Source organism: Apis mellifera, linkage group LG4, assembly GCF_003254395.2.
Source record: "Apis mellifera strain DH4 linkage group LG4, Amel_HAv3.1, whole genome shotgun sequence".
In the NCBI taxonomy this organism is placed as follows: Eukaryota; Metazoa; Arthropoda; class Insecta; order Hymenoptera; family Apidae; genus Apis; species Apis mellifera.
Window position 1 is genome coordinate 10,598,058 of NC_037641.1, and position 15,602 is coordinate 10,613,659.

At 37.4% G+C, this 15,602-nt stretch overlaps 3 protein-coding genes across 4 annotated transcripts; 1 reads left to right on the forward strand and 2 right to left on the reverse strand.

The window, feature by feature from the left end:
* Positions 1 to 1,210: 1,210 nt before the first annotated feature.
* Positions 1,211 to 6,169, reverse strand: LOC411207 (CCAAT/enhancer-binding protein). The gene has a single exon (XM_003250952.4). It carries the CDS (start codon positions 4,933 to 4,935, stop codon positions 3,859 to 3,861), a length of 1,077 nt encoding a protein of 358 aa, XP_003251000.2. The 5' UTR covers positions 4,936 to 6,169; the 3' UTR covers positions 1,211 to 3,858.
* Positions 6,170 to 6,487: 318 nt separating this feature from the next.
* LOC725311 (longitudinals lacking protein-like) lies at positions 6,488 to 9,563 on the forward strand. 2 transcript variants are annotated; one of them, XM_001120198.5, is made up of 4 exons: positions 6,488 to 6,845; positions 7,481 to 7,713; positions 7,789 to 8,002; positions 8,086 to 9,563. In XM_001120198.5, the coding sequence occupies exons 2-3, from the start codon at positions 7,525 to 7,527 to the stop codon at positions 7,981 to 7,983; spliced, it is 384 nt and encodes a 127-aa protein (XP_001120198.1). In that variant the 5' UTR covers positions 6,488 to 6,845; positions 7,481 to 7,524; the 3' UTR covers positions 7,984 to 8,002; positions 8,086 to 9,563. The 2 variants fall into 2 exon arrangements, with proteins under 2 accessions (XP_001120198.1, XP_016767133.1); XM_016911644.2 differs by lacking the exon at positions 6,488 to 6,845 and adding an exon at positions 7,109 to 7,130.
* A 1,261-nt stretch (positions 9,564 to 10,824) lies between these two features.
* On the reverse strand, positions 10,825 to 15,284 carry LOC725510 (arrestin domain-containing protein 17). The gene is made up of 7 exons (XM_001121347.5): positions 14,253 to 15,284; positions 12,670 to 12,819; positions 12,312 to 12,526; positions 12,051 to 12,236; positions 11,775 to 11,983; positions 11,476 to 11,693; positions 10,825 to 11,383 (listed from the first exon to the last, which is right to left on the reverse strand). Exons 1-7 carry the CDS (start codon positions 14,368 to 14,370, stop codon positions 11,250 to 11,252), a joined length of 1,230 nt encoding a protein of 409 aa, XP_001121347.2. The 5' UTR covers positions 14,371 to 15,284; the 3' UTR covers positions 10,825 to 11,249.
* Positions 15,285 to 15,602: the final 318 nt, after the last annotated feature.

The window sequence follows — 15,602 nt, forward strand, 5'->3', positions numbered from 1 at the left end:
TGAAAGGAAGTGAACACGCGTGCGTCAAATTGAGTCCAGCAAGTTGGAAAACCTGTTGATCGATTCCGAGCCACGTGGATTAAAATTATTCCGCGCTATTTTCTCATCCATCTCATCTATAATTTTTACATACGTTACGAATTTTAAGAAAAACTTAAAGAGGAGGAGAAAAGAATAAATAAATAAATAAATAAATAAATCTGTTTGCATCTGTAAAAGAAAAAAGAAAAAAAAAATAAACGCTACGTAACGTCTTGAAACACGTAGCGTCGTTTCGTCGTTTCTTTAACATACTCTACCGTGAAAAATTCGTTTGTCCAATTGCATGGTGCGTACCAGTCCGCTTCCGGGTGCAATTTCACCCGGTGCAGCGGGCCTCGCACGTGTAAAGTCGAGATCGTCGAGCACGCAGCACGCTCGTATCCTGTTCCGCCACGGTGCAAAAAGAACGATCGTCACAATGGTGTTAATCTATTTATCTGACTAACAACAAACTTATCTTCTGACTCATTCGCCGACGGATTCGCGCGGTTCAGAGAGACGATTGCTTTCCGCTCGCGCGTCCATCGTCTACGACTACGCTTCATTTTTATTCGCTCGATTAATAAACCGATCAAGCTTTTTTATCGAGTCGCTTTTTTTTGTGAAGTAAAGAAGAGTAAATTTCTACTCACTCTTCATCGTGTTTCACTCTGTATTCCTTTTTTTTTTTTTTAGATTCCCCGATTTCTTGTGCGAACTGTAAGAAAATTTCTCCCACTGTAAATAATAAAAAATGTCTCGTCATGGTTGTCACTTTGCAGAGAAAGAGAGAGAGAGATGTAGAAAAGATTGATGGATTGGTAGAAATATGTATATTTTTAAATTGTTTTGTATAAGTATAAGAACAATGATAAGAAACACTTTGTTACACTTTCTCTCTCTATATATGTATATATATATATATTTTTTTTTTCGATACGAATTTGCACAATTATGAGTAATTATGGGAGCAATTATGAATGACTCAATGATTTCGTATTAATGGATATTCCACGTTATCTGTATGTTGTCTAGAGATAAAGTAGTACTCTTAAAACCGTTCTCCCTGGTGGCCGTTGTTTATCTCACTTTTTATTTGAATTAGATGTGACGAGAGGGGAGGGGATATACCGAGTGTTAGATTATTATGCCGAGTAGTTGTGTGGAAGATGATCAAAGAATGCCATAATTTTTTTTTTTTTTTTTTTATATCAAAATATATTTGTGCATAGACAAGAAGACAACCGTGACAGGTAATCTCATACCTAACATACATCAGTCATACGCCAAGGAACGCGTGCACACGAACGAACACGTATGTGCGTGTGCGGGCATGCGCGATATTCACGGACATGCGTACACACACGTTTCACGCGTGTGTGGTGTATACGCGTACACGCGTTTTTTTTTCTTTTTTTTTTTTTTTATTTTTTTTTACTTATTTATTTATTTTTTTTTTTTTTTTACTTGAGTCGTGCATCACCGAGAGACCCGAAAAACTTCTTAGAGAAGAGAAATAAAATAAAATAAAAAGGATAAAAGAAGAAAAAGAAGAAGAAAAAGAAGGGAAAAAGAAATATTCGAACTTGTCGCACGAGTACGTATATAAGGTAACAAGTGTCGTCTCTCTCTCTCTCTCGCGCGCGCGCGAAGAAGTTCCTGTTCACGGGACAAGGAAGACGACGAGAAAGAGAAAAAGAAAGAAAGAGAAAGAGAAAAAGAAAAAGAAAAAGAAAGAAAAAAAAGAATGAAGCCCGCTTCACGCGATTTTTTTTACGGTAACTCAAAGTGGAAAGGGATTCGGTTGTGGGCCGAGTCCCAGGTAACGTCGGCGACTTTATCTATCTATCTATCTATCCTCTCTTCCATTCTCGCCGCATATTTCCTAACTTGTCGTTCGCGTTAAAACGTACGTAATAATTACAACGATCGGTTTATTGAACACATGCTCGCACACATTCGACAATTTTTTATGTATTTTTTTTTTTTTAATCTTCTCTCTCGCTCTCATCCTTTTTCTCTCTCGCTTTCGTTCATTTCCTTTCTCTCTTCTTCTCTCTCTCTTTCGCTCGCTCGCTCTCTCTCTCTCTCGCAAAAAACACGAGTCCGCTTCGTTTCGTTTCTCTAACAAAATATATTAGCTTTTTTTTTTTATGTACATACATCTCGAATATAATAAAATTAAAATATAGAGCTATAATACAAGGGCGTGTGTGATAAAGAGTGTGCTTTCCTTTCTTTTTTTTTTTTTTTCTGTGGGCATATGTGGGTGTTGTTCGCGTTTCCTTTCCTCGGTTGGTCGGCATCGCATCACTCTTGCCGGGAAAGAGTACAATGCGCGAGTCAAGAAGGTAGCGTCAAACGTCGTCATTTTTCATTTCGATACTGTTTCGCAAAAATTACGGTATCTCGGTATGATGCCTTTTTTTTAGGTACTTGGTAATGAGAATGATTATCTAATTTGATCGGTCGATATATATATATATATACATCTATAAGTCTGAACGTAACGCGGTGCACGTGTACATCGCGTCCATCGCATCGTCACAATATGTAAACATATATATGTACTCTGCCACGTGTGTGTGTGTTCTACGAGTGTACGTGTGCGTGTTTTCCTTCGCACGTGTGTATGTGCGATCGGAGTAAAGTGCATCGAAAATGTATAACATTAAGAGAATCGAAAATTTATGCGAGCGAATTTACGTATACGCGCGTTGATTACAAATATTCTCTTAGGTGTGTGATCGTTGTGTGTGTGTGTATGTGTGTGTGTGTGTGTAAGTGTAATTGATGCTTTTGTACACATCGATGCGTGATTTGTTCAGAGTCGCAACGCGTCTCTCCGTGTTGCGAATTACGCGATCGAATGAGGCGGCGAACCCGCGCGAAACACGCGGTGACCACCACCCAGTCTTACGTACATTGAGAAAAAAAGAAAAAAGAAAAAGAAAAAAAAAATAAAAGTTAGACACGAAAAAAAGAAGAAGAAGAAAAAAAAGAAACAAAGAAGATCGGACGAGTCGATCGTCCATCTTTAATGTTAATTTTCGTTTATCTCTCGCGTAAATTCCAAAGGGTCAAAGAAAAGAGAGTCGCAACATGGCGGCTGCGCGGAAATCTCGAAATTGCTCGTGGCTTTTTTTTTTTTTTTTTCTCCCCGTTTTTCTCCGTTATCTTCTTCTCCGTTGTACGCGTCGTGTAACAGACGAACAGAGAAAGTGTCCGATGCACTTGGTGTAAATAAAAAAAAGTTCGCCATGAGCAGAGGCACTTTTCTTCCATAACACGCGAGGTTAGCTCGACGTAAGCTCCAGCTGCCGAAAAGCTTCTCCTCGGGCGAAACCGACGAGCGTCTCTTCTTCAAACGAGTCACGCCTCTTCCTCCTTCTCCTATTATTCCTCGCTTCTTCTTTCCCTCCTCCTCCTCCTCCTCCTCCTCCTCCTCCCGAGGACCCGTCTTCCTCTCCGTTTTCCATTCCCACCGCGTCTTTTCCTCTGTCCGCGATCCGCGTGTCGTTTCTCTCGAGGAGACGCACGTGCACCTCGCGTTCTCCACGTGATGGAACGGGACAAAAGACGCAGTAACGGCCGCGATACTCGATCCAGGACGTTCTTCTTTACTTTTACCCGGATGACGCGGACGCGAAAGGATGGAGAGGGAGCGTCGGTCGTGGAGCATCCGGAAAGCGGAAGTCGTTTCGAGGCGCGTCTCTTTCGCAATGGTATCGATTCGAAAGGGAAGGGACGAAGGTCGACGCCTGTGGACGAGAGAAAGGCGCGATACACGCGGTGCGATGGCACCGCGATTCTCGACGAGGATGACGACGTCGTGCGCTACATGGGCCCCACCGCGTGTTGCTGGAACTGGTCGAGATGCCTCGAGATCTCTCGGTGCAATTGTTCCGGCACCACTCCGACGCTGCTGAACAAAGACCTGAGAACGTTCAGCTCCTCCGTCAGCAGTTCGATCCTCTTCTTGAGCAGGTCGTTGTCCTTCACCAACAGCTTCACCTTCTCCTCGGTCTCCCTCGACCGTACCTTTGCCTTCTCGCGGCTCTTTCTCACCGCTATGTTGTTCCTCTCGCGACGCCTCCTGTACTCGTCGCTCGCCTTGTCGATCGTCTTCGTCTGCTTTCTGGCAACGGCGGCGGCAGTGTTGGCGTGGTGCTGGTGGGCCATCACCGGTTTCATCGGCCCGCCCCGTGGCGGCGGTTGATGGACCGGCGCACCGGGATGCCCGCCCGGCACCGTGGACGGCGTCAAAGTGGTGAAGGTCGGCGCCCCGTTCGCGAACGGCCCGTTCGTCACCGGACTGTATCCACCGGGCGGATATTGCGGGCAGTGACGGCGGTAATCCGCCGGGTCCAGTGGCTCTTCTTTGATGCTGGGCGACTCGGAGCTCGAGCTGTTGCTGTCGCTACAACTGTTGCTGCCCTGGTGATAACTCGCCCCGCTGTGGACGGGTTGCGGCATGTAGGCGAGCGTGGTGCGTGGATAACCCGGCGTTCTCACGTGTTTCACGGCTCCGTTGTTCGCCCCCAGCATGTCCAACAGGCCGTCGTTGAAGTGGCTGTCGTCGATCAGGTGCTGCAGATCTAACGATATCTCGGGTGTGTTCAGGTCTGTCAGCTCGCCCGCCGCGGCGCAATGTTCCGCGTACTGTTGGTGAAGGCTAGCCTTGCTCGCCGAGACCTTGCTCACCACTGAACCGCTTTGCTGCTGGCTGTGATTGTGATTCACTTGAAGAGCCGAGTTGTTGTTATTCGCAGCGTTGTTGTTGTTGTTGTTGTTGCTCTGGTGATTGTTGTTGTTGTTGTTGTTGTTGTTGAGTACCTGAGACTTCTTAAGATCGGCCGCACCGTGGGCCTGGGCCTGATGGGCCGCTGAATCGTACATGACTGGTGACTCCATTGCCTTCACTCGCACATCACAAATACTGTAATATCTTTCCGCAATTCTGTCCTATCACCTTCTCCTTCTTCTTCTTTTTTCTCTTTTTTTTTTTCTTACTCTTTACCGATTCTAAATATCCGATCGTCCGTAATAATATCGATAATTCTTCTTCCTTTAATCCTTGTTGTTACTTTCTTTCGATAATAATAATAATTACTCGCGTACTCTCGTACTCGGTGTCACGGTGTTGTCCACGGAAAAAAAACAGAGAGAGAGAGAGAGAGAGAGGCAAACGTATCGCTGCGAAACTTTACCACGAGAGAACGAGCTCGTATGGCGAGCCGGGAATTTTCCTGTGCGGACGAGCCGAGATCTGACACTGGTCCAAGTATCAAAACGTGACCCTCGACTATTCCAATTTTCGAGGACGAAGACGAGCACCTAACGTCCGATCGTTTCAGAGAAACGCGATTGTTTCTTCTTCGCTTAAAACCGCGTGGTTCGTATGTGCCAACGCGTTCACCACGCCTACGCGGGCTTTTTCGTGCTCGCGGTTACGGTACACCACAAGGAATGATGAGAAACCGAGAAAACGATACCACCCGCATGAGAGCTGGCGCACGACTGAGCGGCTTTGCGGCATGTCGCAAGCTTTCAATGTGGCGTGCGTCGAGAGCAACTCCATGCCTCATTGCGCTTGCGCTCGCCCTCTCACCCGCTCTCCCCGTCCCTTTCCTCGTGAACCGATCCGCGCTAAGAGCGTGGATACCGCGCTCGTCCACCATGTTCGCTCTTTCTCTCTCCCTCTCCAGTTTTCTCGAATTACTCCTTCCTTCTTTCTTCCTCTCCTTTCTATCTTCCCTTCCTCCTTCTCTGTCGCTCTTTCCCTCTCTCCTAAGCTAAATCTTTCTTTGTTCGTTTTAGAGGCTGACATGCTGTCGTGTTCCGTCGCGGCATCGCGCGACAGGAAAACTTTTCCGGTGCTCGCCTTTCTCGCTTCTATTTATAAGAACTTATATACCGAATCCACCGTCCTTTCGATATCCACGGATTTTCCACAGAAATTGGAAAATTTTCCCCCCGTTTATTTTTTCTCTCTTCCGTACGATTGTTTCTCCTCTCCGATCGTGTATGCGCCTCCCGACGATAGCCTCGTTCGCTGTATAACGTATGGAGAATGCGCGATTTGTTTCGCGGGACAAGCTACTCGACGATTATCGTTACCGTCATCGTTGGGCACTCGATCGGAACCGATTTCTATGTAATAGCGGGCACATTTGATTTGTCAGTTAGCGCATGCTGATATCTGTCCAATTGCTTGCGTGAGATTGCGCAATTAGCAGTAACAAAGTGAGAGAGAGGATATGATCGGTGATAGATGCAAGATCTTTTGCATGAATTTTATATAGGGATTGAATGAATAATAAATGATGTTTATATTACCGAAGTGTCTTTTATCCGTATCGTAAAATATTACGAGCGGTTTCGTTTAAATTTGGAACAACATCTCGACGAGAGGAGAATTTGAACTTTATGATGCATGGTTTTAACTGTTCTATCTTTGTTTTAGGAGACCGCGTCCTTTGATGTTATATCTAGGAATGCATTTTGCGCGCTGCAATGACGTCGATATACAATTTTGGATTGACATTTATGTTGGGAGAATTTCGAATATTCCTCCAAGCGCGTAAATCAACGCCGCCAGCGACATCTTAAGAGGAGGAACGAAATTATTACCAGTCGGTACAGTGTTTCCGAACCGATCTAAAACGGAAACATCCGAATTCGACCGAATTTCTTTGCCGTGATATTAGCCACAACAAAAAATTGGTAACATTCGCTTGAAAACTTTTCGGCAATACATGTTCTTCGCGTTCTTTTTGTGATTCAGCGTTGTACCAGAGAATACAGTGCTTCGTCGAGCCAAGGTACGTAATGAATTTCGATAGGTTATTTTTCTCGCGCGTTTCGTATTGTTGGTCGTTGTGGGTCTACGAGTGTCTTTGACGGAACGATTCGTATCATGTACGCGTATTGTTATGACAAAATACAAGTAACACGTCATGCAAAGCATTTTCAAAAACTAGATTAGAACGAATTTATGTTGTAGCGCGACACTTTTCTTTTTCTCTAATTTTACTCTATTAAATATTTTCAAACGCATCGTATACGAATCGTTTCTATATTTTTAGGCTTAACCTAAACAAAATCTGGTACATACAATTCAACACGAGATAGCAACATTTTGCTTCGTCTACATTTTAGAAACTTTGACCTTCGTCTTGTAATGTGTATTCTTTCCCCCTTTTCTCTCTTTCTCTCTCTTTCTCTTTCTTTCTCTCCCTCCCTCTCTCCCTCTCTCTCGTTTTGTTACGATTCTTTAATTATTTACATTAAATAAATATTTTTTTTTGATCATATAAATATTTGATAAAGATTTTTGTATTCAACGTGTCCTTCAATTTATCCTCGTGTTTGTGTTAATGTTATTGTTATTGTTAATATCGTATTACTCTGTTTAATATATCTTAGTTTGTTATGTTATTGAAACTTGTTTTTCCAGTTCTAAAATAAAAGCAAAGCTCATTAAAACATTGGGTGTCAACAATGGCAGATGAACAACAGCAGTTTTTTCTTAAATGGAATGATTTCCAATCTAATATGGTATCGTCGTTTAAACATTTACGAGATGAAAAAAGTTTCACGGATGTGACATTAGCTTGTGATGGTCAAACTTGTAAAGCACATAAGATGGTGTTATCTGCTTGTAGTCCTTATTTTAAATCCTTATTAGAGGTATGATATTATTGTGCTATAATTGAAATATAACTTTTGCACGATAAAAGAGGATCAAGTAACAAAATTTTATAGGAAAATCCGTCCAAACATCCCATCATAATTTTAAAAGATGTCGCATATAGTCATCTTCAAGCTATTTTGGAATTTATGTACGCAGGAGAAGTTAATGTTTCGCAAGATCAATTGCCTGCATTTCTTAAAACTGCTGATCGACTTAAAGTTAAAGGATTGGCAGAAGCACCAGGTGCCATTAAGAGAGAGGGTTAAAGTTGCACTTATAGTTATGGTAAGAATTAAATTTTATCAGTCGATTGTTATTTTTATCCGATTTTATCCAATCTGGTATCCAATCTGCACTTCCTCTTCCAGGATTTTGGGAAGCGTGCGGACTGAAAAAAGTGTAATAATGTAAAGTGATTGCGTAAAGACATAACACACATTATAAAAAACACACTACGTGTGCACAACTCAGTGTCCTCTGGTTCATGACTTGGATCAACATACCACGACAATGTAAATTATGCCTTTTCTTAATCTCAGTTAATGTTAATGTTGTATTGAATGTATGTATACAAATATGGTAGAGATGAAATGTTGATGTTTGTCTTGAACCTGTTGCGCCATGTAGTGGCGACAGCAACATTGATTATTTTTTTAAAACAAAGTGCTGCAAAAACTAATAAGTGGGTCACCATAGTTTACAATATACGAGACAGTTTTGTGGATCAAATGGAAATGTTAAAAGACATCTTTACAACTGCTGTTTTTAAAATGAATCTATTGACTCACTATACTTTCCTATCGGTGGTTTTATAGTAGATTTATTCACGAGATATTAAAATTTCTTGAGTTTATATATACTTATATAAGAATAACTTTTTTACTGTTCTTTTTCTATTGTAAAGAATAGTGCAATACTTTTTTGTAATATAACTCGAATAAAATATATTCAAGAAATAAAATTGTACGATGTATTAGAAAAATCAATGTATATTATACATTGTTATACATGTTACATCAATAACAATATATAGTTTTGCTGGCATTGACTTGCAAGAAATTTAGATCATATCGTGAATAGATCTGCAATACCCCGATAATCCCATGAAAGAATGTTAAATCAAGTTTACTGGAAGTTGTAACATGCGTGTCGTATTATTGCTCTCTTTTATTATTTGCAATATATTTGGTTTAAGTGTATATACACAATTATTTTTCAAATTATTCTCAGAATATTAGATGGTTATTCACGTAAAAGTTTATCCAATCGAGGAAACGCGAAATTGAAACAAAAAAAAAAAAAAAGAAGAAAAAAAAACTTTGATGTGAATAAATATCTCTAATATTTCAAGCAATAATCGTGTGTATGTATTCAACCGAATATAGTATAAGTAGATTGATAAATCGTGTCGTTTCTCATCGATGAATATTTATAATTGGAATTGAAATAATAGTTTCGCTCATGTTTAATTCAATCGGTACCAGTTACCTCTTCTAGTGATCATGATTTTTTTACTTAACCAAATACTGCCAGTATTTATACCGGCGTATTCACAATATTACCGATAGACCAAATTTATTTATGATAATAATATATATTAAGGGTTGAATATCTTAAATCGAGGGAAGGTTATTGTAATATAAGCGAAGCAAATTTTTGTAAAGTCGGAGCGCACAGTTCCTTTCCCCTCCCGATGAATCAGGATAATCAGAGATTTAAAGAAAAGAAAGTCAGGAAACATTATCGAGTCAAGAACATACGTATGTATTAACATGCGTTATTAACATAAAAACTATTTTATCTTTTACTATATAATATCATAAATATATCCAAAAATTTTATTATTTTTATCTTGAACTATTAATTTTATTTCTCTCGTAAGCTTATGAATTATATTTTTCGCTTTATTATTATTATTATTATTACTACTACTACTACTACTATTACTACTATTACTACTACTACTACTACTACTACTACTATTATTTTCTTATTTCTTAATATATTCGATTTAATTCTTGACTTCTTTTATTTTTCCTTTTTTAAAAATTATTTCTAGCATAATGTAATTACTGAAAAAGCAAGAAAAAAAAAAACAAAAAAAAGAATAGATATATTTACGTTTCATGCGATTTTTAAATTCATATTTAGTAATCACGAGTATTTCTACGACACCGAATGCCAATTTAGGAGTACACGCTCGTATCTTATAATATACTTGAAGGATATTGGAAACAAAAATGAATTGTCGTAGCACAATTTTATCTGTTTTTTTTTTTTTTTTTTTTTTTTTTTTTTTTTTATTGCGTCGGATGTTTTTGTGAACATTGTTATGATTGTACATTTATTTAAAAACAACAAAATGACGTTCGAGTGAAATTTTTGTCTCGATTATATTGAATGAATTTATTAAGAACGATTGTTGTAATTATGAATGATAATTATGTACGAAATGGGACCAGCCATAATGAACGTCATAATAATGATATTATTGGAATTGACTTTATTCAGATGCATTTTTTTTTTTTTTTTTTTTTTTTTTTAAATATGCTCGATGATATATTAATCTTTTTACTTGTACTTTATTTTTAATAGTATAAAATAAAGCTGAAAGAAAATTTTTCACAGTCATCCGATAGCAAGTGATATTTGAATAGAAAAGAAAAGAAAAGAAAAGAAAGGCATGACAACCGTGTCTGTTCATTGTATTTAAGACAGCCTTTAACATTAAGATGGTTGGGTTCAGTTCCTACAATGACACGTTTATCGGGCATTTGGTGATTACAGTGCGAATTGTACCATGTGTATTTCCTAAAGCGTCAAGTTGAATTGTATACATTATAGAGTAGAAGATGTTATATGAGTGATGATCTGAAATATGTTCGCAACTTGTTGATTAACTTTCCTCCATATTCTTAACCAATTATGTTACACAAGCAGACGCGCTCAGGAGCTATTGTAAGTTTTTTTTACTATCCTCTTTATTCAGATCTTTTTGAGAACGACCGATTTGCGATCTATTGTTTTATCGGAGTTTACCGACGAATCTCTCATTCCTTTTGTACTGCTGCTTTTTGTCGCGAAATTCTTTATTCTCCTTGTTCATCTTTTTAAAAATAATAATCGGTTTTTTTTTTTTTGCTAATTATAATATGACTCGATGATGATTATGATTACAATATGGCGATGTTGAGATATAAAAATAAATTGTGTAAATATATCATTTTCGTAAAACTGTTGCTTTTCCCTCGTGCCTTGTGACTTTTGATTGATGATAAAATTATATATAAAAAAATATCTCGCGAATTTTTATCGAGATATAATATACTAATAACATATTATGTGTTATGTTGCAGTAGATTTGTTGATTCTTGTTTTGTTTTGGGTTTAAAACTTTGGCAGATATCATATTATACTCGTTACGATCTTTCGTTCATTAATATATGTCTGAAGAAGAAAGATACAAATGAAAATATTATTTCGTGATCAAAGATAAAAATTGTAGAGGAAAATTTTAACTTTAACTAAAATTTTAACTTGTTTTTGGATAATTGAATACTGGATATCTAGGTGCCCAAGGGATATCCGCACCAAACACATATTTCGAATCATCTTGATCCATGATATCCTCAGTTCCAAACATGCATTCTTTATAGGATGGTGGTGCTAAACGGAGAAAAAGGTAATAGATTCTAACAATACTTTTCTTCATTTTCATTTTCACGTGTGTATAAATTTTACTATTATCAATTGCTTACGTATATCCAGATGATTCGAAGGAGCAAAGGATTGTTCTGGAGAAACGAAACCAATAGCTTCCGTTGGAAGATGCGACCTATCAAATTGACCTGGTGTCGGGATTGGAAATGATATCGTCGTGGATGCATTTATATCGTCCAGAGATGGTGCAGAAGGCGGATGATAGAGTGGTATCGTTCCGATTAAAAGAGGATAACTTTTCTTCATTTTAAAATGCCTCATTTTAAACGAAATCATTGATCATATCTGTTGTTGAATATAATAATAATGATGTTATTAGGTATTGTCTAATACTTACAGTCCTGAAACGTGTACAGTAACGAGTAATTCGTAACTCAAATCTATTATGCTACAATATTCTAGATAGGACGGTGGTATAGGTGGGATTAACATCCCTGATATGGCTTGACCACGAGCCAGGTACGATTTTGAAGTGTCCTTAGTTGCGATTTCAACAGTACTAGATTTCAATCTTGTGTGCGGTGTAGATGCATAAAATTTGAGTTTCTTAAAGGAGAAAAGGTATAAGATAATTTTTCAGTGAAATCACGAAATTGGTATTTCGATCACTCACTTGTAACAATTTTGTACTAATCTTCGTTATTTGTATATTATTTGTGGAATTCACGTAATTCATCATTGTGATTATTGATTGACCTGGAACATATCCAGAGGATGGTATTCTAATTTGTAAATTAATCGATCCTTGATTGCAACAGCAAGAAAAGAAATTTTTTATCATTTCATCGTCCAATCCTAGCTATTCGAAAAATAGAATAATCGTTTGAATTCGTTATATATATGTGCTACGTAAGAGACAATATCAATATCTTACGCATTTTTCACGATGTGCGTTCAAGTCCAAAGTTGAAATAACCGTGAATGCTATTTTGGTTTGATGATCGAATCTCCATGGTCTATCCATTACGACTTTTATAGTATACCTTACATGTCCGTATTTATGCTCGAAACTGCTTGGTATGTTATGAGGTAGTTGAAAATTAAATGGATACTCGTGATATCCAAAGGGGATTGTCATTCGCGAATTAGCTGAGAAATTATAAAATATGTAATTAATATGATTAATAATGTAATAATATATTTAGAGATTAATAGATTAGTTATCTATTAATTTTATCTATGATTGTTTGTTTAAACATCTAAGCTTTTTATTTTCAAATGCTTTTACTCACATTTGTGCTTAGCAATTATATTGTATTTGAACTCGAAATATTTTTCGGAATTGCTATAGATAACATTATGGCTATGATGCTTCTTTTTTCTTGTATGATCATATTCGGTCCAGCTTACATTAGCCTGGCCGATTGCAATAAAGAATAGTCCTATAATTAAAAATTATATATATTAATATCAATACTATATATATATGCGATAAGATTGAGATTGTGAGCATTTTCAATTACATTGAAATATTTATGCTGTTAATAAAAGTTATGAAATTGTATAATTTCATAAAATGAAAATATATAAATAAATATACATGGTAAATATATTTTTTATATTAAAGATAAGATATATTCTAGTTTTTGTAGAAAAATGATGAAAGAAAGTGCGTTCAATGTTTTGCCTCGTTGTATTGCGCCAAAAAAGAATAGACAAGGAGAGATAAATAAGAAGAAAAAGGACAGAGATAGGATAAAATTATTGCAATCAGCGCCATCTCTAGAGTGCCGCGAATGAAACACGTATAGAAAGGACAGAGAATAATAAGAGCAGGATAGAGATATGGTAAGAATCGATTATCAGTGCCATCTCTTGAGCGATAATATAAATAATATAAAATATTTTTTTTAGAATACTCAAGAGATGGCGCTAACAGTTACTTCTGATCTTTTATGTTTCATTTCCGACACTCTGAAGATGGCATTGATTGCAATTTTATCTTATCTCTATTCTTGTTTCACTATTTGCTCTCTTTAACTATATTTACTCTGGAAAAAAATCTCAAACAAAATTTTACCGACTAGTATTTCATTCTTATTCTCATATTTCCCTAACTTATTACTTTTTACGATTACATGAAATATAATATATATTAATTCTCTACTATATAAAGTGTACGATATTGACCCAAATTTAGTTGTATATTTTAAAATAAGTATTCTCAAAAATTTGAGAATACTTGAGAATCTTGTGAAAAATATGAAACTATAGTTTTCAAATATTCTTTCAACATTGATATTCATTTCGTTTGACAAAGATGACAACCAAAAATCGGCGAGAAGAAATAAAAATAAGAAATGCTTGCGATTCTCATACGATCTTAATAATACAATTTTAATAATATCTCATATGACCTTAATCTAATCTTAACGCTTTTTATTAAATTTTCATTATCAAATTGTCAATATTTTGTCATCTGTATTGTTATCTATAAATTATTACATTTGCAAAATAGGAATATTTGAATATTTTTTTGAATATAAATCAATTTTAATCAATGTGATTTTTTTTAATATCACATTATTTTTATATCAAGTAATTTTCTTTACCGTTCATTTTCAACGTTTCTCGAAAATAATCGGAAAACGATCAAATTTTTGATTTCCCTGATCACTTTATCGGTGAAAAATCACCAGACATTCGTCAAACATTCGATCAATATAATATTTATCCAACTATTTAACGAATTTACTTACTTATCCAAATATTTCGCAATCCACATTCACAGCTTCTATCGAGTGTACTAACACGACGCTTAATTCGTAATTGAAAATGCTTAGAATTCAAAAAGGACCATTATCAAAAGACTCACCTCTAATTTCCTTCTCCCTTACTATGTCCACAATAATGTTCCCACTGACAGTTTCGCCACTAAGATACGTAGCCGTTGGTCGATCGAATTCTACGCGAAAAGTTTTCAACGACGGCATAGTGCACTTGCGTTCCCATTCGCGTCAGAATTATTTTTACTATGTACGAATCTTTTTTATCGTGCCTCGAGTTTATTATCGTATGACGTTTGAAAGGAAACAAAAAATATATATTAGAGTTGAAAGAACGATTATTCACAGAATTGGAAAAAGAAATTTTTCCATGTGTCGTTCAATTACCGATCATCGAATCAACTCTTTTCATCGAATTTATATCAAAAGTTTCGTTATTCGAATCAATAGATAAGATCGTAAACACGATTCACTGCAATGTATCGTTATCGATATATTACAATCGAAGATAAAATTTGCTAAACAGAATCGAGCGCGACAATTGGATGAAATTTTAAACTCGCTCGAGGATTTATTGTAATTGTCGGATCGTCGTATTGGAGACGAGGTTTGAAATCGATCGTTCTTTGGCGAAGCACGTTTCCATCGAGCGCGATCGATAATTCAAAGGCGGGAGTTTCGATTTTACACGGTACGAGTTCATTTCATTTCTTCGCCGCTCCCTCGTGACGACGACCCCGTAAATAACAGGAACGTTTCACGTTTCGTTCCAATACTTATCACGAAAATCTTTTCTAAATCATAAATTCCTCGGGAATGCCCACCTCCGTATATATACACTCTCTTGACATAATTATTACAACAACTCGATTTACGTGAAACACGAGGATCTTATATACTTTCAACGCGATAAAAAAAAAAAAAAAACTTGTAAAACACCGCATCGAAAAGGGAAATCTAAACGACCGTTCGTAACATCGATCGATATCTCAACTCCTCCTCTAATAACAAAGCTGCGTAGATCGTGAACAAGTCGATCTGTTAATCTTCTTGGCGTAAAAGAGTAAAGATTTTCGCAAGCGGTAATCTTCTACAGCTTTGATCTCTGACGATCCGTGACCGATTCGGCGTTTACCTGTTGGACGTGTTTGACCGCGGAAGCGGAGAGGTGGGTGGGGAGAGTATGAATCGCGCGCAATCACCGCGCGTTGCGGTGCGAATACGGGGCGCAATCTCGGCCATAGTTTATGCAGCGTGTCGTTGGACGCATCGATTACCCCAAAGGGAGCGTTGTGCCGCGCCGGTGACCGGCTGCGGTCTTACACGGGAATCCAATTTCCCTTCCAGAGCGCTCCTTTGCATCCGATTACGGAATAAAATTCCCTGCCTCTCCCCTCTCCAATAATATTTCGCCTCGTGCACAAACTCGAGGAGCGAGC